The 24,815-nt window shown below is 36.8% G+C and overlaps 2 protein-coding genes across 5 annotated transcripts; both read right to left on the bottom strand.

The window, feature by feature from the left end:
• Positions 1-1,739: 1,739 nt before the first annotated feature.
• Positions 1,740-4,407, bottom strand: mapre1a (microtubule-associated protein, RP/EB family, member 1a). 3 transcript variants are annotated; one of them, XM_027167362.2, is made up of 8 exons: positions 4,255-4,407; positions 3,521-3,643; positions 3,183-3,328; positions 2,853-3,048; positions 2,617-2,655; positions 2,433-2,524; positions 2,114-2,266; positions 1,740-2,030 (listed from the first exon to the last, which is right to left on the bottom strand). In XM_027167362.2, the coding sequence occupies exons 2-8, from the start codon at positions 3,639-3,641 to the stop codon at positions 1,977-1,979; spliced, it is 801 nt and encodes a 266-aa protein (XP_027023163.1). In that variant the 5' UTR covers positions 3,642-3,643; positions 4,255-4,407; the 3' UTR covers positions 1,740-1,976. The 3 variants fall into 3 exon arrangements, with proteins under 3 accessions (XP_027023163.1, XP_047655993.1, XP_047655992.1); XM_047800037.1 differs by lacking the exon at positions 4,255-4,407 and adding an exon at positions 3,917-4,028 and having other exon boundaries at positions 1,740-2,027; XM_047800036.1 differs by lacking the exon at positions 4,255-4,407 and adding an exon at positions 3,917-4,028.
• Positions 4,408-5,813: 1,406 nt separating this feature from the next.
• On the bottom strand, positions 5,814-23,641 carry dnmt3ba (DNA (cytosine-5-)-methyltransferase 3 beta, duplicate a). Of its 2 annotated transcripts, XM_027167359.2 has the most exons (25): positions 23,541-23,641; positions 19,285-19,419; positions 19,046-19,191; positions 18,696-18,900; positions 16,767-18,520; positions 16,394-16,529; positions 15,564-15,632; positions 15,227-15,291; positions 13,660-13,740; positions 12,205-12,354; positions 11,582-11,689; positions 11,366-11,501; positions 10,792-10,911; positions 10,632-10,676; positions 10,457-10,536; positions 10,241-10,353; positions 9,968-10,151; positions 9,642-9,726; positions 9,411-9,556; positions 9,190-9,280; positions 8,940-9,088; positions 8,293-8,378; positions 8,092-8,161; positions 7,886-8,004; positions 5,814-7,713 (listed from the first exon to the last, which is right to left on the bottom strand). In XM_027167359.2, exons 2-25 carry the CDS (start codon positions 19,406-19,408, stop codon positions 7,569-7,571), a joined length of 4,407 nt encoding a protein of 1,468 aa, XP_027023160.1. In that variant the 5' UTR covers positions 19,409-19,419; positions 23,541-23,641; the 3' UTR covers positions 5,814-7,568. The 2 variants fall into 2 exon arrangements, with proteins under 2 accessions (XP_027023160.1, XP_027023162.1); XM_027167361.2 differs by lacking the exon at positions 15,564-15,632.
• Between the last annotated feature and the right edge of the window lie 1,174 nt (positions 23,642-24,815).

The raw sequence follows: 24,815 nt of genomic DNA on the forward strand, positions 1-24,815 counted from the left end.
CAAATTGTGCATGCAGTGTCTTCACTGGCTTGGCCTTCTCCTGCCAGAGTTCTCAGGTGTGTTCAAAGTGCTCAGAGCTGGAGGTGGTGATGCTGGCTTCTGCAGCTACTAGTGTTCCCTGCTGACTAACTGATTCTTTGAAGGCAGCCATGGAAAAATGGTGCTGTCTCTGAGATGCCATTTTTGCCAAGATTTTCTTTGCTTGGCCACACAATTGAGTTGAACTGTGGCAATTAAAGACAAACTGATAGCTAATATAGATAAATACATATTTAAAGAACCACCAGAAGGGTCTCAAAGATTCATTAGTGTTTCTTTAGTATAAAACAATGCTAGTTGTTGTAGTATACAATAAAAAACGTAAAGCAAGGACAAAATGCCACAGGAGCCCCATGACTTTCCCCCAATTCCCAAGAAATCCAGATTTTATAAATATACAGTTTAGACATGTTAAGGTATAGAAAAAGATTTTGCAGCATACTTAACATGTAGGTCTTGAAAGCTAAAGTTTAAAGCAGTGCATTCATCAACAGTTGAGAAGTTATTATGAAAGGGTTGCCAGAATTTAGGTTCAGTGCCAGTCAATACGATTTATCTGCATAGCTTTGCCTCTACTGGCAACACACCATCTAATCTGCTCAAAGGTACATGCACACGTCACATTAGCACATCTGCTGATCTGTGGCATTATATTGCTGAAGAATGTCCTCTATGGAGTTAATTGGCAAATGTTTAAAAGAAAAGAAAATCCACATGCAAAGTTTTAAATGATCAAAATGTCTAGTTTGAGGTTCTTGTTAAAGACTGACAAAACTGGAACTTCATGTGTTCATTTAGCATTGTAGCCCATTCACCTCAGTGTGATGTAATGTGATTATGAAGATGCTTTGCAGCTCACTATGATTGTAACAAATGCTTGAGTTTCCATTTGCTACCTCTGCTCATCACGCGTCAGACAATCAGGGGTGTATATGTTCTGTAAATATTCATCTACTAATAAAAGAGATATCAGACCAATTTTCCTCCACGCAACTAGTGTTTCCACTATAAACCTTTGAGCAAATTAATTAGTTGTATTATCACAAAACTGAAATAAGAAAAATGTTCTTCTATCCTCTTGTATGAATCTATCAACTCATTTCTTACATGCATGCCCACTAACTAGATGGAGCTACTGAGTCACCAAATGTTATTACTACTCTGAGCAACACCTCAAATTTAAATGACGCTTTAAAGCATAAAAATTGTTCTGGCATGGTGTAGTTTTTGATCCAAGACAGATTGATTCACATATTTTATAAATTACATTTGTCCCATTTTTCTTGTTGCTTGTATGAAACTTTGTATGGACTATTAAGACTGCAGTAATAGAAAAGTCATTTGGCCAAGAAAAAAAAAAAAGCATACAATCCCACTCATGTTTACATCAGAAAGAAGGGGATATGAATATTAGAATAAATTTAGTTTTGAATGAAGACAAGGTGCTTGTACTTGATTTAATGTCTAACTAGTGGCTTAGAAAAGGGAAGTTTTCTAAGATAAAATGAAGCAAGACCACAAAACAGAAGTTACAACACATGCATGTTAGAGGAAGTAAAGTTAAAAGTTAGAACTAAACAACATTGTCATGTAGCAACAGCAGTTTAGGAAAATGTGATATTATGGGCACAGTGCAGTACAGGTATTAAAGCAACCTTATATTAATATTAGAGCAAGCATTAAAAACCCAATAAACCAGATTCAGTAGAAAGTGTGACAAACATTCACCTTTAATAACAACATCGATATTAGTCATTTGTTAATTCAAAAATAAAGCCACAGAAATAGAACATTTACAAATATAAAACATTCAAAAACCAACGTGCACAAGCAAAGGCTCAGTGGCACCTGACTAAAGAAAGATGGCAGCGTGCATGTGTAAAACACACACTTGAACAAGAGCTTAACATTACATCAGGCAGCTGCCTAAAGATCGTTCAGAACTCTTCTGGTTCACCAGCACCTTCCTCTGGGATCTCAAAACCATCCTGCTGAAAGAGAAATCAACAAACATGAAGGAATGGCTGACAAACTACTGTCTTTATGTTCATCTTAACTAGTATTTAACACTTACATCTATGGCATACAGAATGTCAACTATTTTTTTTAATGTTGGATCGGCTTCCCCCTCTTTTTCCTGGCAAATCAGCTCAATGTTCCTCAGTTTGCCGAAATAAAAGTTCCTCTCTTTCTCCAAATCCGCAATGGTGCATTTTAGATCACTGATCTGTTGAAAATACAAGTGAAACTAAATGTAAAGCTTGGCTTGATACAAGTGGAAACTGTTTAGACTAGAATATTCCTTCATTATTAACTAAATTTAGTAATGTGACAATTACTCACAATTTAAACAAAAATGTCATGGAGTAATTTTTTTTTTTGTAAAATCTAACCATCTGCAGAAGCTCCTCTCCAGCCCCCGAATCTGCTCTCTGCACTGGAGGAGTTGCCTGCTTGGGAGAAGCGGCAGCAATTCTCTGTGGAGCTGGGGAACAACATGGTACACAGCACAATGATTCAAAAGATGCAATAAGACAAATAGTAGTTAGAGTATCTTACACACTCTACGAATCTTACCAACTGGAGCTGTGGGCTTCACCGAACTGATCTGTGTCTCTGAGATTAAGAAAAAATATGTAATGTCATTTAGACTGAGTTACTTGGACACAAAGCTAAATATTAGAAAATGACAAAATGATTAATTAGCTGGTACATGCAGAAACTTTTGTTTTTGCATTTTCTGCAATGGGGACATGCTCCGACATTAGTTATATTTTGAGGAGTGTCTCAGTGTGGCTATGGTGAACTCTCACCAGAACTGCTTTTCCGAGGTTTATTGGCCAGACCTGGAGCCGAATACTGGGAGGCAGCAATCTCCTGCCCCTGTCGAGCCGCTTCTGGATCGTACTCCTTTCCATCATAGTTAGCATCAAAGAATTTCTTAAACCACTGCACAAACTCAAAGTTATCCTGAAATTTCCCTTTCACAAGCTTGTCCACTGGGATAATCTATGAAGAACAAAGAAATATGAAACAAAAAAATTTAAACAGAGCAGTTCATTACAATCAATACTTCTTCCAAAGAAGTAGAAGAATATTGGATTTATGATGTTTAAAAATGATTAATGTTTTTTTTTACTTACTTTATTAACCCCTAACTTTTTAAAGCTTCCTTGAAGGATTTTAAAGTTGTGGATATACTCATGCTCCAGTTTGGCCTGGAATTTCACTTTCTTCAATGGCACACATGCTGGGAACAACATATCCATGAACTGACAGTAGGCAGCACCTAGGAACGCCACAGCAGCAACACAGTCTCCAATGAGAAAGAAACTAGACCACAATGAATGTGAACACTGCTCTACCTGAGTGATCTGATATTAAGATGATCATGCTGTGTTCATGCCCTCATTTATTTATGCATAATCCATAGTACATCAAGACCGTTGAGGGTGAAACAGATCAGTGTAAAGTGACAAACCTGTACACAGCTGCTCAATCTTGGCATGGTTCATGTGAAGGGAGCTGTTAATCCAGGTCAGCAGATCATGGCGACTGAGGTTGTCACTAGTTCCTGATGTGGAGTAAACATTCACAGCCATGCCTGGAAGAGGAGATCGGAGAAAAACAAAAGTCCATCATTCTTTCATTCTAAAGTCCAGTATTTCCTGTCTCCACTGTTTCTATAGTTCCTTTGTCATTGATATGACACTAAACGTTTCTCAGACCTTCCTCACACGTTGCTTATTTTACTTTACAAGAACAGGTACTGTACTAACTGCTACAAATACAGCATCCACTAACCAATAAGCACTTAAGAGCATTACAAATATGTCTAACATATATAAAGTGTTTCAGGGTGGAGTTTTCCTTTTACCTCCACCTGACTGCTCATATAAACTTAGTGAGGAAAGAAAAATGACTACAAAAAAAAAAAAGTGTCGGTTTTTTCTTGCCGTTTGATTCGGAATCATAATTAGCTTTGGTATCTATGGTAGTTAATTAATTAATGATTAATTAATTAACTATTAAGTAGTTACTGACCAGGTGACAAAATTAAGCTCACGTGCTACGTTTATTTACAAACAATTATAAGTTCAATTATACGTCTTCAGATTATTAATAAAATCTTAAAAAAACAAACAAAAAAAACGCATGAAGCAAACAGCGTTCACCACAACACAAAAGGTTAAAACTGTGTAAACTCAGACTCACCGTTGCTCGGTTTGGAAACTGCCGCCTCTCGTGGCACTGCATCCCCGGAGCCTTCATTTACTACTATGGGCGTGTCCCTGTTGTTCACGTGACCACTCCACGTGACAAATTAAAATATTCCAATTTGGAATTATGTATTAAAGATTTGTAATAGTTGGAAAGGTACATGGAGAGAGCGCAGTGGAAAATAGTGCTATTTTGTTATGCACTCATGGTCCACTTTATTAGGAATACCGGTACACCTGCACATTCATGAGGTTATCTAATCAGCCAATCATGTTGCAGCAGCACAATGCATAAAATCAAGAGCTGTAGGAAATAAAGCGCAAAAATACCTGAAACTCTTGCATGAATTCACGTCAGAATGAAAATGATGCGAGATCTACGTGATTTTAATCATGGCATGGTTCTTGGTGTGAGTATTTACAGAAGCTGCTGATCTTCTAGGATTTTCACACACAATTTCACAGCATTGCATTTTGGGATAACAAGAGTGCACTAGACAGTTATTCAATCTCTATGGTCTTTAACCATTGCTACTCAGTGGCAATCTACACAAGGTCATATAAATTGATGCACGAAATAAACCCTGAAAGGAATCATTCCCATAGTTTCAGTCCTAAAGAGTGAGAGACCAGCGCTGTTATGTGAATTTCCTTCTTAACACTTAAAAGTACCAGATTTAATAGAAATGTGTTAAACAAGGGAAATCACCAAACTGTTATGGCCAGCAACATCCAGCAAGCACATTTTTAGGCAGCAAGCAAATCCTTCTAAAGGTATCCTAAGCAGGAATTTATTTGGGGACCACCATTTCCACTACGACTTACTTACAGGGTTGACTACCTGCTTACAGTGGTACCTGTAAGATTGATCCCTTTCCTTCTTCTCTGCATAAAGAAGAAAAAAAAACACTTCTCAAACCAGCAGTGCTTTAGTAAATGTACAGTTTTGGCTGTAAAGGATTCTTATGTCCTTATTGCAGCATATTGCTGTTTAATATGAACTATCATATTAAAGCTTTTTTCCCAATATTTCTGACATTAACACAATGTGTCCTATCATTTTTCATCGAAACAAGGTACCTGTAAGATTGAGCTCTTTCATTCTTCTCTACATAAAGAAAACACTTCTCAAACCAGCAGTGATTTAGTCCTTGGTCTGCATAACTTTAACCTCATTATCCGCACCCTCTATTAAAACATATCAGGTTTCAAAGCTTAACTTTCATGCTGTTATTGTCTTTAAGATCATTTTGCATTGATGTACATTGCTAATTAGTTAAACTGAATTCTGCTAAAGCTCATAGTGCTGCATTGCCTTCTGAAACATCAGGAGTTCAATATTTGCTGTCTCCACTATTTCTATATTGTTTAATCATTGATATGAAATTAACACTGAATGGTGAGTAAGGAAAACCTTTTTCCATCAGACATAATTCTGTGCAAACATTTACACCCCAATGACTTTACTGTATACTGAATATTAATCATTAAGCACTGTTGATAAACTGAAGTGTAGAAAATCCAAAAGAAAATAAGCTGTATTTCATTCTTCAATGATTTAAACAGAATGTTGAAACAATTTATTAGTTGGCAGTTACATCACATCGTTCAAGCTTAGTGGAGCACCAAGTTACATACGTGTACGTCTTTTCCGCTTGACACTTCGGAGGCCATACCTAACTTGTACAGCAAAGACCACCTACTGTTGTTGGTAACATAAACACTCACACAGTTCATGAGAAAAGTTCAGCACTAAAATAAATCGAAAGAAAATAAAAAGGCAACTAATCAAAAATCATGAGCAACAATTGATTTGTCAATAAAAACAATAGTCTGTTCTAAAGTGTTCTCCATGGACATAGGACCTACTGGTTTAAATAGTTTTTTGTAATTCTAAAATGCTAAAACATTTACTATGCTATAAAAAGTTACACATTTCACATGTTACATTAAAGAATTAACAAGTGAATATGCTAAAACACTAAGCTAGTCAAACCTTGTGCATCTTGCATCAATGCATATGCATTTTATCATCATTTTAAATTTTGTTTCAAAGGTGAACCCAGCAAGTTGTTTAATTGTTATGATGCATTGCTCTAACTGAATTAAATGAAATGTCAGTAAAGAGTAACTGATTATTATAATTTTGTATACAGAATAAATACTAAATCTACAGCTTCCACAGACTAAGCACCACGCACCAAGCAAATGCTGCGTTGTTAGCACCTCGATCTTCCTGGGTAAATATGACCACCTACATTTATAGCACCTCACTGATGATGGGACAGTTGTGTCTTCAAAAATTGTTTTTTTGCCATTTCTTAATACGGACAAAGCACAAACTGTTAATGTGACTTGATTCAAAATACAACGATAATGGTAGTCATATTAAAATGTACTCAGGAATCACTGTAGTCATGTATAAAATATTAACTGTCTTGTTGTAGGCACTTAATTTATTTTTGGAAGTTGTCTTTTCATCGTGATTATATTACTTAAATTTCAAGAAAACTGGTATACTTGCATGAAGATCAAAAAGTAAAGCTGACAAATTAAAAAGGCTGAGGCTTATTCAATTTATGGTTAGATTTTTGTTCAAAATTCATATTCAAATCTGCTTTGGGATTTGTACTATAAAAATTATATGATTTTATGTAAGTAATTAATTAAAAATATTATATAAGTTCATTAAAATGCTGTCAAGGGAACCAGTGATTGTAGTGTAAAATGAATATCTAAACTGTGACAGAAATGGTATAAGAAAAATGCATGATGACATAAGTTAAACTGACAGTTTTGATAATTAGATTAAGAAAAATGAAAAGATAAGTAAACTCCTGACCAGATAAGTTTATGTAATATTATGAGTGCCAATAAGCCCAACTCACTGTCATTCATTACATATAAATAGGCAAACAGCATTTCTCCAGACAATGCACCAGTCACATTTTATAACTGAGGTAGTGGGGGTGGTGTTTCAGTGGCTCTCTCTAGCACAACAATGTCATTAACAACAAAACTCGATCAACAGTACATAAGATGTAGAAAATAGAACCAAAAGTGTCTGTGCATTCTGACCAAGCTGAAAAGGTGATCAGTGATCACTTTAAAACAGAAAAGGTGTGCCATAAAACAGATTTTCAGTGAGGTCAAAGTTTGCAAAGCACCATAAAACTCATTAAAAGCACCAAAAAATCATTAATTAAAAAAACTGTTAAGAAACATTGACTTTAGGGTTGCAGGTAGAAAATTACACAATCCAACTTTTTCTATTCTTTTGAATCTCAAAGTTGTTAAAGGAGAGGATACCTAAGATTCGCATGCAAAGTAATCCTTCAGTGGTGCAAATAAGTGACGAATCACAGGAACACTCCAAGAACGTCCCAGAACTTTCTGCCTCTGGCCTCGACCCATGTTATTGACATCAGTGTAATGCTTAGGGAAGCCAAATACACTGCAATAAAGAGACCACATTTAAATAAAGCTGAATGAAGTCATGATGCAGAATGAAATAATGTAACACTTGCTCAAAGGTTTGGAATGTTCTGGGGTCAAATAACATGCAAACAAATTTAAACTGATTTGTATCAGGCTCTGTTATTCTTTTTTATGTCATTCATACTCACCTTTCCATCTCTGTACACCAAAGGTAATCCTCCTTTCCATTCATGGTAACAGGAAGAGGCCCCATTTTCCCTTGCTTAATCGAATTAGATTTTGTTGTGATGGTACGGACTTTATTAAACTGCAGAAACAGTGCAGCATTATGTCAGGACAATAAAATAGGTTTCTAAAAATGGTTAATATCAATGCATTTCTTTCTCATTCTGACCTGAGCAACCCGACCGACTTCCAGGCAGTCCTGAAGCTCTACTCTGTCGCTAAGTGATATAGACAGTGGTCTGTAAAGATAGATTTTTACCATATTTTGTTATAATATTTGACCTAATTCATTAAAATTACTTCATTCTCATCAAATTTCATGGTTTGGTAATTGGTGTTCAGTGGAAGAGAATGATATTATTTTATGTACCTGTTCATTCCAGGTAGATTACCCCAGAAGTAGCGAGCTCTGTGGGCAGGACTCACTTTCACAGCATCAATCAGGATCGGATTACACTAACAACAGAAAATGAAACAGGATAAATATACAAAATTTAATATACAAAATATACAAACACATAACATTCAACAGTAAAATAGTCTGCATAAAGTCATTGGGGGGGAAAATGAGGCACATGTAATAAATAGCTCTGAGACTATTTAAAATTTAGAGAGAAAATTAGAAAATGATAGATCATGTGAATCCACTAATTCATGAATGGACCACAACTAATTACTATTTTGGGTTCAATAATTGTCTCACAACAATTTCTTGTCAGTTATGTCTTTACAGTGAGCTCCAAAATCTTTGGTGTCCCTCATAAACATATGCAGAAAGAATGTGTAAAATAAATATTGTACTAACTCATTTTACACACAAAAAGTAGGACAATCTGATAAGTAATACATAAGCAGTTAGAATGGTATTAAGCACCAGTAAAGTACAAGGTTTCTGGAACAGTTGACAATTCACCAGGATGTGGCCTATAAACATCTTTTTTTTTTTTTTGCTCATGTGATGGTTATAAGATGCAACATCATGTGACACATTTTGTGAGATTCATATAAAAAGTGTACCTCCAAGAATCGACAAATGTCAGCTTTATCATGTGCGCTCATGGCCACCACATTCTCAAAGAGCCAGAAGAACGGGCGGTCATCAACTTCTTTGGGCCTCATCATAGTTAGCATACGGTAGTACTCAAAGAACAGTCTGCCTGTGCCCTCTAGTACGTAAAATAGGAAATAGGAAGAAATGTGAAGCGCTTTGTGAAGTATTTAGTGTCACTAAAATACAAGAGCACATACAAAGAGATGACGTTCTTACCAAAAAGTCCTTTTCTGGCTGGGTTCACCATGGACAGATCATTACAGGGACTGCCACCAATCAGAAGGTCAAACGGTCCCCATTCTGCCAGCTGTAGTACAGATGGGAAAAAGAGATAAAAAGCTTTATAAAGTAATCCATTGCTCTTATAAATATCCATAGTCTGGACAGTAATGTAGTTCATATGAAACCCCCAGAATCAATTATGTCAGTATACGTACATGTTTCCTAGTGATGGTTCGCACGTCATTGACATATTCAATCTTTCCTTCATGCTTGACCATACCTACAGCAATGGAGTCCTCACAGATCTCAGAAGCAATGTAACGCTCCACCTTAAACCCTAGATCTTTTAGAACAAGGTAGCCTATGGAAAAAAACATGCAAGAATATCTGTTTATTCTGGAGATTATATTTAGTTTTATCTCGATTTATATCAAAGCAAAACTAACCTGTGGCAATTCCATCAAAGAGGGATAAAACCTTTATAGGCCGGCGCTGGTGAGCGGGAATTGAGGGGTAAACTCTGTGTGGTTCCTGTGCCACAAAGAAAAATTACACGTATGATAAAAACCACATTGGACGCACATTGAATTTCTTATTAATAACCAACATAATAAATCCCAACCTTCAGTAAGAATGAATATATTATCAGTAGAGATTAAAGTGTAATTTTACATTACTCTAGTCCTTCAGTCTCATCTTTCTTTAGAACAATATCATCAAAAAGAATTAGGATGTCTTACATGCAAGTAAGGCTTTCTGACTTCTTACTTACAAATTCAAAAGCACTGTTATTGGCGAAGAACTCCTGAACACGCACACTCCAGTCTTGTCTGAGCTTCAGCACACCATATTTGTTAGGGGGTAGACAAATATAGCAGCTCCATGGATCTACATCTGTCAACTTATCAAATGTCTCTGGTCCAACCAGAACATTAAGACAGTCTTTACAATAACACCTGAAAAAGAAATCTGGTTAGACTGGAAAAATGTTCTTCGGTATATTCACATTTAAAGCTGAGAGAGCGCGTGTTGATTGGATTATAACCTGCAGCAGCTGGCATTGCCACACAGAATGACCTCCAGTCCAGCACAGCAGATAGTGCAGTAAGACTGATATCCATCTTCATCATACCTAAATAAAGTCTCTGTAAAATTCTCCTATAATGCCAAACATGCGCATACACACAAAAAACATATATATCAATAACTTCACGCAACCAAACAGGGAATTAAATGTGTTAAGTGAAAAAAAAAGTGTTACCTTGCATTTTAAACAAAGGCTCCCCTCAAAGAGTGGATGGAATATCTCCACGTTTGCAGAACCACATGAGAGGCAGAAATCTAGAGAATGTGTGTAAAAGAACCAGGTTTATACATGTACATGAACAATGATATACATTACAAAAAAAATTATAGATAACATTATACAATCAAACCTTCAATTTTTTTCCCTTTTTCTGAAACTTCACGAACCATTTGCTCTAATAAAGATATAGAAATAATAATACAAGTAACAAATCACAAACATGCTGTAGTATTTTTTGCAAATACATGTACAAATAAGCATCTAGGATATAAAAATATATTGTCATCTACCTCTTGTGTACTCCTGAGTTGTGGAAGGTCTGGCTTTGTAAACATATTTTCTTTTAGCTGGAGGTTGATAATCATATATAGAGGAGTCTGACAACTCAGCCTTTTGGTTGACAGATGAATCTGTGCGGTGAAAACGTGAGTTTAGCCTTTGTTAAGATACAAGTTATAAACAGCTTTAATATTCAGGTCATCCATCATAGCTTCTACAAATATGACAGTTTTACATTTATATATATATGGTGAAAGAAATACAGTGGTGTGAAAAAGTGTTTGCCCCCTTCCTGATTTTGTATTTTTTTGTGTGTTTCTCACACTTTAATGTTTCAGATCATCAAACAAATTTAAATATTAGTCAAAGCTAACACAAGTAAACACACCATGCAGTTTTTAAATGAAGGTTTTTGTTATTAAGGGAAAACAAAATCCAAACCTACATGGCTCTGTGTGAAAAAGTGCTTGCCCCTAAACCTAATAACTGGTTGGACTAATTAACTTCATGTCCACTAACTCTGTTCATGTAATACTATAATGATTAAAAAATATAGAAACAGTTTTCTGAGTGCTGTATTCTTACCATAATTGTCTTGAGGTGAAAATCCCTCAGGGCCTGTGGGTAAAAATCCCCCAAAAGCCCAGTCCAGCATAGCCTTTATCTCTCCCTCTTTGTTCCCTGAGGATGCAAAGGTCTTTGAACAACGCTCACCTGCCAACTAGACACAAAGTTTATAAGCACACATTGCTTTACCCACTATAAGGTTTAATATGCAGTATAACTTTTATTATAGTTTACCTCGAGAACTTGGTAAATGGCATCTTTGTAAGTGGGCAGACTAGCAAAAGATTTGCTGCAGAAGCACTTTGCAAATTCTCTAAAAGGCAAAAGCCTCTCTGTGTAAATCTGCATAGAGAAAGAAAGAGTCAGTGATGACCATACTGGTTCCTATGAAAGGATAAGGAATAAAGGTTCTACTGGTGAATAAGCAAGCCTAGGATTCAGAACTTTTTCACACCTCAGAAGTGACTATGAGCTAATTTTTGGGCAAATATGCAGTGATGAGCAATATAAAAATATAGTTGAAGCTGTTTTCCATATGGTCTTTTCCCCAGGGAATATGTAGAAAGTCATACTGGCTATATAGCTAGCTTTTCTTCTAACATGCTAAATATGTGAACTAACATGAACTAATTGGCTACATAAAACCAAATGTTCAGATTTGTTTAGAATATTAAGGGTATTTTAATTTTTAAGTGCATCTTCATTAGACTGTTATTTTTTCTCATGATTTTCACATTTTCTAGTCATGTTCACAAATACTAAGATTTGTTTAAGATTTGTGTAAGAATTGACACTAAATTGAAATGTTGAGTGAAGTCAAGACTGACTTTCACTGGAATGCAAGGTGAGATCCTTACCTCGGAATACATGCCATCTCCAAACCATTCCACCCGTCTCATAAATTTGGGAGATGTCTTTGTCTTCCAGGCCACCACAAGACCAGGCCACCATGAGAAACCCTTCACCTTCCCCCATACCAGCTGTCCAACACTAAAACCCCTTCCATCCTGGAGGGAAGAAACACTTAATTCAGTGAATTCATCAACATCATCAAAATGTTGAAACCTGATCATGATATGCTGTTCTTAATATACTGTATATTTCCTAGAATATCTAAGTCTACTTAAGGCAGTAGTGCCTTTTCATATGTAGCTCCCAAACAGAATAGTCTTCCTAATAGTGTTCGGGGCTCAGACACACTTTCCCAGTTTAAATGTAGATTAAAAACTCATCTCTTTAGTCAGGCATACACATAGTACATCCCATAATATTGTGCACTATTACATCAGACCAAATGCACATTATCATCTAGTGCTTGCTAATATAATGAACAGCAGCTATGTTAATCCCTCTCCACTGCTTCACTCTTTCTACCCATCCCGAGGCATCCAGAAATGGTACCAGATCTGATTGTCTTCCGTGCCATGAAGATTTTGGACCTGCACTGAGATGAGGCCAACTCTGTGAGAATCCTGAGGCATCTAGAGATCTACCAGCTCCAGTTAGACTGTGCAATACTATAGAGATGTGAACTCCATGTGATCTTTTGCATCAATACAACATTTGTCAGACTGTATATTTATAATCACACCCTCCAGTGTCACCCATATGAGGATGGGTTCCTCTCTGAGTCTGGTTCCTCTCAAGGTTTCTTCCTTCCATTCTAGGGAGTTTTTCCTTGCCACTGCTGCCAGAGTCACCTCAAACTTGCTCATTGGGGATAAATACAAACACATTTAAATATATCTAATATTAATCTTGAATTTTTATTCTATTATTCTTTATATTATTCTTTATAATAACCTTTTTTCTATGTTTATGTTCTGTAAAGCTGCTTTTAGACAATGTCAATTGTAAAAAGCGCTATACAAATAAACTTGAATTGAATTGAATGAATTGAATATATTATAGTAGCCATAAGTAGCCATATGTGCAAGCTGCCAATAGCACTACAGCACTCATTTCTGCATTGCACTGTGGTTGTTTATGTTTCCATGTATCTTTGTTTTGATCTAGTTTCCTCTTCCAGTGTCATGTCATTTGTTGTTTCTTACCACCTGTTTTGTGTTTTTTCCCTTGCTTAGGTTGTTTATTTAAATACTTTGAGTGTTTATGCTGATAGCCTGACCATAGGGGGCTATTCTATTTTCTAGTTGCTGCTCTCCCCGCTCGGTCCATGCATGCGCAGGGACGTATGTGTGGATTCCTGCCCAGAACAGAACCATACCGCCAACACTAACTGTATGCTATCATCTAATAAATTCTCATTTGACAAAGTGGTCCTGACAGAATTGCAATAATGGGAAATTTACCTTGTACATTTGAAATCTCTTTCCAGGCTTGGGACTTGGTTTTGGGATGCTTGATACAGCTTGTCCTCCATTGTTTTTGGTCTGGAATAGAAAGAAAATAAACATAGATAACAAAAGGGAAGAGGGAGACTTACCATACAATAAGTACAGCAGGAATGTTTGCAAAAAAGAGCATAGAGATATCAAGCTAACCTTACCATTTTTCTTGTTTCCTTATAGACGCACAAAAAATGTGTCTTAATCAAAATAATAATAATAATGTACAGTAATGTCCATTGAAGATGCACATGAACAGAAATTGAAAGAATGAAACAAAGAAAAAATAAAGATTTGCAAGAAGAATAGAAAGCATGGTGCTGGTCATATGAGATATGTATCCAAAGCCAAAGTTGTACCCAGCTGACAAGACAGCTGCAATACAGTATTAATTAATTCAGAGTTGCTCCAATGAGCCAATTAGTCAGCAGGCCAATTAAAAGTGCATTGTTCAATATTGTTACTGTTCTTAATATTAGGAACATCTTGGGAAATAATTAGATATAATTGTTTAGAGAGTCTGATAAATGCAACAGAAAAGAACAGAAAATATGCAGGTCTGTGTTGGGCCTTGATGGACATCCATACTGTCAGTCATGGTGTAGCACTTTCCTTTAAGGTCCCTTAACTCCATACCGATCTACCTTGAAATGCAAATATGGTGGAATACACCTGGCCAGTTTATTTCAGATACTGTTGTTGTGGGGTATAAACAAAACAAAATATTCTGCAAGAAAGTACAATAAACCCAAAGGAAATAAACATGAACAAATCTAGGTGCTGCTTTTCCAATTTGGAGATATCTGCTTGTAAAATGTTTGGATCAACAGCCCTAGCAACACTTTAGTTATTTGCTGTACCAGTATTTAATATGTTTCTTGCTAACTTTGTGAAAACTGGGCAAGTGAATAGAGGTTAAAAGTGATTGTAAACTGGTTAGACAGGCTGGCTAATAAAGGATGATCTGTAGGGAAGTTGCCCCTCACCTGGGTCAGATGGAGATCCAAGGATTAAATGAGTAGGTCTTTATTAAAATATGTCCGTTGGATAGATTATGGGAGGTACAGCATTGTTGACATGTTTATAAATGGGAGATGGAGTCATGATGAACACAAATCCATAGTTTTTGTTGATTTGTATGATGCCCAAACTCTACCAATGCACATTTAACCAAGTCTGCTGTCACAAACATGATTGCGAGCAGAGAATCCTTTCTTCAGTATTGGCAGGTACATACCGCCTCTTCCTTTTTGTTCAATTGTAGGCTCTGTGGTTTGGCCCAAGTGTCTGACCCCAACTGCTTTCCCAACCGTAAATCCCCCTAATGGAGTTCTGAAGGATAACAAACAAACATACACCCTCACTGAGGCCAGGCAACTCCAGCAGTAGTGCCAGAGAGTGAAGTGTAACCAAAGAATGATAGGTGAAAGGTGCTAATAAGTAAGACAGAAAGAAGGGTTAATAGTGTCTCATGGAAATTAGTGTGCATAGCCATAAGGATAAGAATTTTACATTAAAAAAAAGTAATTACCCCCTTGGTCCAGACTACATCATCTTCAGTAAAGACTTGATCATCGTCGTTGTTTATTTTCAACACTGAAAAAGAAGGTGAGGCAGAAAAGTTCAAGCTACCTGTTCTGAACATCTATATCACTCAACATTTATTCATCTATAGGACGAATAAGAGAACATTTTCTTTAGACAGACCACTAATTGTCTTCAATTGTCTAATTGTTCATTTGAATAGATCAAATGATTTGATCGGTACAGACAAGACACCTGTACACGAAGGAGTAGAAAATAAGGTGCTTTCCTATAACAAGTACATGCTGACTGTAAAGCACTTGTTTACTGTGTCCTGCTCACACCTGTCTTATTGGTTATCTTCTGCAGTCGCACCGTGCATGGCTTCACTGAGACTGAATGGTCACTCATCTCTGGAAAACAACATATTGTTTCTATCAATCCAACTGACTTCCACGAGCAAGATACCTGGCTGTGATTGGAAGTGTTATTTCTATTCTGTTGTATGATACAAATCAAGACTTTTAACAACCCTTGGACACTTTTTAGTGGTTGTACTAAACTGTAGTTTGGGTAATCTCTCATACAGGTAACAGTGCTAAAGCAAATATTACTGAACTAAATTCTTGTTGTCCCTAAAAGATTTACTTCCTGTTGGAAGCACCGTGAATGCATTACAATAGCAAGTTTTCTAAACACCATAGTCCAAAATGTAGAAGTGGCACTGATGGACATTCCTTAAAAACTATAACCACAGGGTTATATATCTTACATATCTTAACAAAAAGCTGAGAATTTCAGAGACCTGGAAATTTCCAAATACTTTGTGTCGTTTGATCCTTGAAGTATACAGGTCCTCTACTGTAGTGAAACGATGACTGAAATAACAATTCTGGTTTATGCTAATTTAATTAGACAAGTCACAATAAGCCGCGAAAATAGCAACACTGGCATTTGAGAACACACAAATATGTGCACTGTATAAGAAGCTATATGCCCGTAGGTCATACCTTTCTCCACAGATGAACTGCAACTAATATCACAAAACTGCTACCATCTCAGCCCTTGCATACATAAAGTATAATCAGAGTTTCCTCCTCTGCAGATAAAGGCCAAATTAGTATGTCTTTTTTTTTCTCTTAAGGTGTCCAAAGTCACTTTGTCCTCTGCTTACTTGATGTCCTCTTTTTCCTCTCAGTTCTGACAGTTGATTTCTTCGTGCTGGAGACCTCTGAGGATGAATGGAGACTATCAGAGTCACTGTCCGCCACCTGGACATCTAATTTGCTTATGTCCCCATTCTCCACTGCCTGTGTATAATGGACAGTTGACATATATTGAAATACCTCAAATTAAGAACATATTAAGCTAATTAATATTTAGCAAAATGTTTTCATGTTTGTTGAGGCTATATTACTGTCATGTACATATCAAAATTTATATTGTATTATACATGCATCACTGCACTACTGGACATTTATAACAAATATCTATACAGCAAAACTAAAGTAAAAAGTAAGATTAGTTTTCATCATTTTTCTGCATACCTGAGCAAAGACTTTCCCAGCTTCAAGTGGTGGACAGGGCAAAGCTAACAGACTAAGGACAAGTTTCCTGAAGACAGATGTTTTTGCAGTGGTCTTGAGGACAGAGCTCCAATGATGCTCCAATGAAGAGTTAGTAAAGCAATCTGATTGGCCTTCTGCATGTCCATTATTACCACTGTCTTCACTATTTTCTTCCTCTCTGAGCTGGTACTCTAAAAACTCATCTCTGAGCTGGGCAGATAATTCTGGGTTGGCTAAGAGGCCAAACTGTTCACCAAGCTCTATGACACTTTTGCTTGTGATCTTTAACCGTCCCTCTGGGCACAGAAGTTGAGAAATACTCCTCAGGATACCATCACTCAAAGGCAACCCCTGAGCAATGCAAGCTGTAATTGCTTTATAAAAAGCCAAACAGGCATCCTGAAATGTATCTAGAAATTCAGTCAGCTCTGGTTCCAATTCAGACATAAATTTCTCTAATGTGTCTGCAGCAAAACTCAGTTCATTGCTAGGAAGGTGAAGCTTTGGGTTCTCAAGAATGGCTGGGTCTCGTTCCTTCAGAAAACGTACCACAGCCTGAGGTTGGAGAAACGTTGATGCATAGGAGCGAAGTAGGCCACTTGCTTCCCGCAGGATCTGAACAAGGTCTGCACGAGCAAAACCTTCACGCCTTTCCAGACGTTCATTAAACACTTTAAGTGGTCCAAAAGCATGGTCTAGGAACATAAAGGTGATCTTGAGTTTGGGATCCTCCAACTGAGAGCAAATTTGTTTGGCTTGGACATCATTCTCACTGCAGGAAGTGAAGTATGAGATCAAGTCTTTCCATATTTCAAGCAACTTGTTTATTAGGATACAAAGATTTTTGCTGTTCTGGGAGAGAGTATGGACAGAGCCATCAAGGCACCAAACACCAGCAAATAATCCCTTGATATTTTCATTTTTAGTGCAATGAGTAGAACAATGTTCATAAATGTTTACAATAAGCTGTTGAACCTCAGAAAAAGCCTTTACTCCCACATTGCAGGCTGTATCTGACAAGCGATAAAGACCACCAAGAGCAACTGCTGTTGGATAAAGTTTCTTCAGTTTCAGGGAAACCTTCCCAGAGAGCTCATCTTGGTCATCAACATAGAAAGCTGCCATGTTGTTCAGAGGTAACTCAAATTTTTCCATAATATCCTGCAAAGACTCGGCAATAGCATCCTCAGAGTCTACACACTGAAAAATATCAAGAATCCTAATGCAATGTTTTGCAGATTTTTCATCAAAGAACCCCAGAAGAACTACACAGCTGTAGTTCTCTTCGTCACTCTCTTTATCTAGTACCACCTTTCCATAAAGGTAGACACAGTAAGGGACCTTCTTAGCAGCAGAAGAAATGTCTTTTGGATACTGTAATCCAAGAACATGCCTGGCAGTATGCTGGGAAATCTTAGTATGAGAAGGCATACAGTGCTTTTGAATAAAGCGCATCATGAGTTCACTACATGTGAAATTTTTCACCTGGTTTTCATTTCTGAATGTTTTTAGCTCTTGCTTTTTGTGATTTTTACACTGCTGGTGGTGTTTTAAATCAAGCAGTCCTGAGTTTAAAACAGTAATATTTAAGTCACAGATTGTACAGTATGCATAGATATCACCCAGAGTGCTGGGTTTGATCCATCTGAAGGTTTCTTGCCAGTTGGGGTCATAAATAATTGGCTTCTTTTCAGTGACATCCACATCTGAGTCAGAATCCTCCTTCACTTTTCCTGCACCAATAATGAATTAAGATAATTATTTATACATTATATTTATATTAAATTAACAGTTACATTGTAATATATAATTAGAAACCTTAACAAGAAGGTTGTCTAATCTGATATCTAACCCAGTCACCTACTGTATTTTAATTCTTTATTATTTCTGTAATAAATATAGTCTCACCAGAGGTATTGAGGTTTGTTGATAATTTTGACCTATGGGGAGACTGAAGATTGGGTTGTGCAGATGCAAACTCTTGTCCATTACGTGCCTTCAGGGGGTCATATACCTGTCCAGTCAAGTTAGCTTGGAAAAACTTCCGAAACCACTTTAGAAAAGTAAAATTAGGCCTAAATTTCCCTGTTATGATCTCTTCCACTTGTATAGACTGTAAAAAGAGGCCAACAAAACTATTTTATTTGCAAATCTAGATTATGAAATGTTATATCATTCATTTCTGATTTATATTTAGATGCAATACAAATATATAGGAAACATACGGTATGGTCAGACACAATGATGCAAAGCCTTACTTTTGTGACACCCATTATTTTGAATCCTGTCTGCAAAAGACTATAGTTGTGGCGAAAGTCTGCCTGGTCCTGACACTGAAACCTGACTTTGTTTATGTCAATCGACCCTGGAAATAGCCAATCCATCAGCTGGCAAAAACATGCCCCTGCAAAAAAAAATTTACATAATGGAATTTAATTGTTTCAAATATGCCTATGCTATTTATTATTAAGACTTGGATGTAAAACAAAACACATACCTGAGCATATTTCTTCCATTTTAGTAAACTTTGTTTGAAGTGTTTTGTTAAGCCAGGCCAGAAGTTCATAACGGCTAGACTTGTCATGAAGTGCATCTTGTTCCAGGTTAACAACGGTGGCCATTTTCTTGCTTCCTATAAGAGAGTTAATATATTTAGACCTATTATCAGATGATTACTTGTTGCCAATGACTAAAATACATTTGAAATTAATGTTGTTTGATATTATATAGTTTAAACAATAATATCTAATATAAGGATTATTATACCACAGCTAGTTCTGGTACAACAATTTAGACCATGGCAACATTCATTCGTTCATTCATTTTCTACCGCTTATCCGAACTTCTCGGGTCACGGGGAGCCTGTGCCTATCTCAGGTGTCATTGGGCATCAAGGCAGGATACGCCCTGGACAGAGTGCCAACCCATCGCAGGTCACCATGGCAACATGCAGTGCTTTATCTAGTTTGAGGTTGTTTGGGCATTGTTTTCATTGATGGATGAAAAACAAACAAAATATTTGACCTTATGGTGTCAGAACTGTCAGCTACTAAAAATGGCATTCAATCATCCTGTTTTATACATGGTCGTTAATTAAGCATTTTGTTATTACTATTTGTTACATATTAATAATTTATGTTCAACAAATATATTGAGTCACAAGCTGTCGCATAAACATGCAACCACTAGCCTATCTCCTTATCAGTGCTTTAAATGTATTGTATTTTTTTATGTATTTGTACAAACAAAACAGTCACAAATTTTCATGTATAGCAAAAGCAAACAATTTTGACTGGTCTATATACTACTTTATCCATATTACTATTAACTATTTAGTACATCTGAACACAAATTTACTAAATCGCACATCTGTGACACATTTGTAATGCAGATTTTGAGTTTGGATCAAAAAATACAAAGAAACATAGGGCTTCTGCTCAGGATGTGGTATCTCAGTGGTTAAGGTGTTGGATTACTGATAGGAAGAACAAGGACAATCTAATAAATGAATTTGTGGGGGTGGGGTCTAATAAATGAATTTTTGGGTGTGGGGTTCTAATAAACGAATTCGTGGGGTAGGGGTGGGGGGTCTAATAAACGAATTCACCGGGTGGGGGTCTAATAAACAAATTCACCAATGCATAATGACCGATTAAGTCTGAGACGACGTTAAATTGTGAATTCTTAGTTGTGTACGTTTTAAAAGTTGCACACTCACTGTGTATAAGATGTGTAACTATTGTACCAAAATTGTGTAGCTAAAAAAATGGTAATAAATAAAATAAAATAAAACAAACAAACAAACAAAAAAGAAAATGGTAATTTCCTTCCCACGTAGTTTTGTATAATTAAGACCACACAGCGAAATGTAAAATGAGGAACGCTGGATACGTGAATATTAAACAGAAACGAAACTAATCCATACGTGAAGGTTTGTGATCAAAACTATGTGCACCACAGACACGCGGATTCGGCGCAGATACCGACAACTAAAAAATAAAAGCAAATAAAAAAACGGCTTTTTCATATTATAGCTTCCTCTTGGAGACTGGATGTTAGTGAACATGTTGAGCACATTCTAAAATATTGTTTTGTATTTTTGGACACTGTGTTTTATTCCTTTTTAAACAACTAGGTAGAAGGTAGAACATGTAAAAAATATATAATATTCTTAATAATATATAGTATATGTTGACTTATTTTTAACAGTTTTGAGGTAACTTAAAAAGCTGTCTTATCTCAAAAAGTTTACATATGCTGAGTCTGTGCAAATAAAGAGCCCTATGTACAGTACAGACCAAAAGTTTGGAAACACCACCTTTTCAACAGGACAATGACCCCAAACACACCTCCAGGCTGTGTAAGGGCTATTTGACCATGAAGGAGAGTGATGGGGTGCTGCACCAGATGACCTGGCCTCCACAGTCACCGGGCCTGAACCCAATCGAGATGGTTTAGGGTGAGCTGGACCGCAGAGTGAAGGCAAAAGGCCCAACAAGTGCTAAGCATCTCTGGGAACTCCTTCAGGACTGTTGGAAGACCATTTCAGGTGACTACCTCTTGAAGCTCATCAAGAGAATGCCAAGAGTGTGCAAAGCAGTAATCAAAGCAAAAGGTGGCTACTTTGAAGAACCTAGAATATGACATATTTTCAGTTGTTTCACACTTTTTTGTTATGTATGTATATAATTCCACATGTCTTAATTCATAGTTTTGATGCCTTCAGTGTGAATCTACAATTTTCATAGTCATGAAAATAAACAAAACTCTTTGAATGAGAAGGTGTGTCCAAACTTTTGGTCTGTATTGTAAATGTCATAGATCAAAATGGTGGCTGGTGGTTTTGCAGTCCATGACTCGAAGACAAGCAAATTCGATCTGCCTCTTCTTTTACCACCTTAAATCTAGTTTAGAAGCCTGTTTTTATTCTAATGGTCACACTGGAGATCATTTTTTATCAAAGGTTATTATCATTATTGTTTTACTTTACTGTGTGCATGTTAAATGTTTATATTTTTTAATCTGAATATTTTTTGTAATGCATAGTGTAGGTTTTAAATTTACATCTTTAAAAATGTCTTAAAAAGGTCTTAAATTTGACTTATTGTAACCTTCATGAACCCTGCACAAAACATCAAAATAGAGAAGAAAACAAAACAAAGAACAATTTGACACCAAGGCCTGCGAGAAAATAAAATCTAATAAAATAGATTTATAAGCTACGAAAACAATAATAAATGTATTTTCTAGTAATATGATATGCTTGCAATATATTTCTGACAGTTTTATACTAAGTCAATAACAATTACATGTTGCAGGACACTGGGAACTTGGAGGAACTTGAACAAGTCATAATGGCCATTACTGTGACCCCAAAGCCTGGAGCTTCTACAAGCAACAGTCCAAAGAACATTGGGATCGTCATAGAGTGCATGGAAGTCATCACAATACTTGGAGATATTGCAAGGGCTTGCTCTGTCCTCCTTGGCTTGACCTATGCACTGAATCTTGATTATCCCAGACAGCTGAAGTACACCTTTGAGGTGTTCCAAAAACTTTTCTTGGAACTGGATGATTCAAAGCTTTCAAAACAAAGTACGGAGTAAAACAAAGTACAAATTTGTACAGAATAAAAAACATTTCGTACTTTGAACTAGAAATCTTATTAGGGAGTTTATATTTTTCAAATCTACTCAATATTTTTGTTTAGGTTATAATTAATTCTGTAGTGTTTTCTATTCAAATCTACTCATATTAAATGGATAACTATTAAGGGTCTCATTTAATTAATATTTACTCAATACCAAACCTTGTGAAATTTAATTAATAATATTGCTTGTAATCTGTTGCCTCATTTTTATTGAGTAGATATGGTGTATCTTTTCTTACAGTGTTTGGCTTCTGCTCAGGATATGGTATCTCAGTGGTTAAGGTGTTGGATTACTGATAAGAAGGACATGGGTTCGAATCCCATGTCCTCCAAGCTGCCAATGCTGGGCCCCTGAGCAAGGCCCTTAACCCTCAGTTGTACAAAAGTCGTTCTGGAGAAGGATGTCTGCTAAATGCAGTAAATTTAAATGCTTTCTCTCGTCGACAAGCTCCATAATTTGTTTCTCCTCCCCCTTTCAATGCACTGTGAGTTGCGCCGAGAGAAAAAGATCTCGCGGGACAGTTTTTGCCGCGAACTTTCCACGCTTTTTGTAGGAAGTTATCGAGCTCCACTTAAGCTCGGGGTTTGAATGACGCCGACCCGTTAATGTTTACATAATAAACACCAAACTGGGACTAAATACACGCTTCACGTAAAAGCTGTCCGACTTCAAATCCCATTTGTGCAACATGTATTTAAATAGATACCAAACCGCCGTTTACGCTCTTTTGTAAAATCCAGATCCTTGTCGCTGCTTATCGTTTTTTTAAAAGCACAATACGATCAAATGGCTTTGTTTTCGTTTTGTGTTTCATCAACAGTGGTTTACAGCTTTCCCGACAAAAACAAACTTATTAAAAACAATAATACGGACAGTTTTACTACAGACGGGATTTTGTGTTTCATTGTATCAAGCCGGCTTGATAGCCTTTTGTGTCAGAACTGTGTCTTTGTGTGCTAGAGAGCAACATATACACATACATTCACTACTACTGCTAGAAACACACACTAACAAGCAAGATGTTCGCACTTTCCCCGGTTTAATAAGCATGATCTGGAAACGTGTAAACACGCGGTTCTTTATAAAACTGAATGAGTCCTACCTCTGCTTGCTCTTTCTCCCGAAGGCCACTAGTCCCTATTCTCAGTGGTGTAGTCTAGTTTTTTTTGTAGTGAGTATACTGTGAATTTTTCCCCCTCCCAGTCTCATACGCACCCATGCTAGAGCGACACCCTATAGGCTCCACCACACTCACTAATGCATAAAATATGCATCTACATGTAGTTCAGAGCATCAATAAATACTGTTTATGTGTTATCAACATTCCAATTTATTATAAGCAACAAAAGACAGTCAGCTGATAAAACCTGTGCTCCAGGTCCCATATTCATATAACATTTAAGGCTAAATGTAGCTCTTAAAGGTATAGTTCACCCAAAAATGAAAATTGTATTATTTCCTCAACCTCAATTTGTTCCAAAACTGTACGAGTTTCTTTCTTCTGTTTAACACAAAAGATGATATTTTGAAAAATATCAGCAAAAGCAAAACATTCACACCTTCACAGGATTTTTCATTTATACGTATGACTTAACACGATAGTGTAAACACTATACAAAACACCCATGCTACAATGAAGTTATTGTAATTGAAAAATTCCGTTTACATGCAGCACGTGAGCGTTGGTTTGACGTGTGCCCTCTCGTTAGTTTTATTATTTGTATTTTCTTGTTTGGATTATTTTTATGTGGTGGGGGATGGATGGGTAGAGTGTGGGGGTGGGGTGTGTGTGTGTCTGTGTGTGTGTGTCTGTGTGAGGGGGGGTTAACGAATTCGTGGGGGTGGGGTCAAATAAACGAATTCGTGGAGGTAGGGGTCTAATAAACGAATTCGTGGGGGTGGGTATCTAATAAATGAATTTGTGGGGGTGGGGTCTAATAAATGAATTTTTGGGGTGGGGGTCCAATAAACGAATTCGTGGGGTGGGGGTGGGGTCAAATAAACGAATTCACGGGGTTGGGGGTCTAATAAACGTATTTGTCGAGGTGGGGGTCTAATAAACGTATTCGTGGGATGGGGTGGGGGGTCTAATAAACGAATTCACAAGGTGGGGGTCTAATAAACGAATTCGTGGGGTAGGGGTGGGGGGGTTTAATAAACGAATTCACGGGGGGAGGGGTTTCTAATAAACGAATTCGTGGGGTAGGGGTGGGGGGTTTAATAAACGAATTCACGGGGGGGGGTCTAATAAACGAATTCGTGGGGTAGGGGTGGGGGGTCTAATAAACGAATTCACCAATGCATAATGACCGATTAAGTCTGAGACGACGTTAAATTGTGAATTCTTAGTTGTGTACGTTTTAAAAGTTGCACACTC

Source organism: Tachysurus fulvidraco, chromosome 14 (genome assembly GCF_022655615.1).
Source record: "Tachysurus fulvidraco isolate hzauxx_2018 chromosome 14, HZAU_PFXX_2.0, whole genome shotgun sequence".
Taxonomy (NCBI): Eukaryota; Metazoa; Chordata; class Actinopteri; order Siluriformes; family Bagridae; genus Tachysurus; species Tachysurus fulvidraco.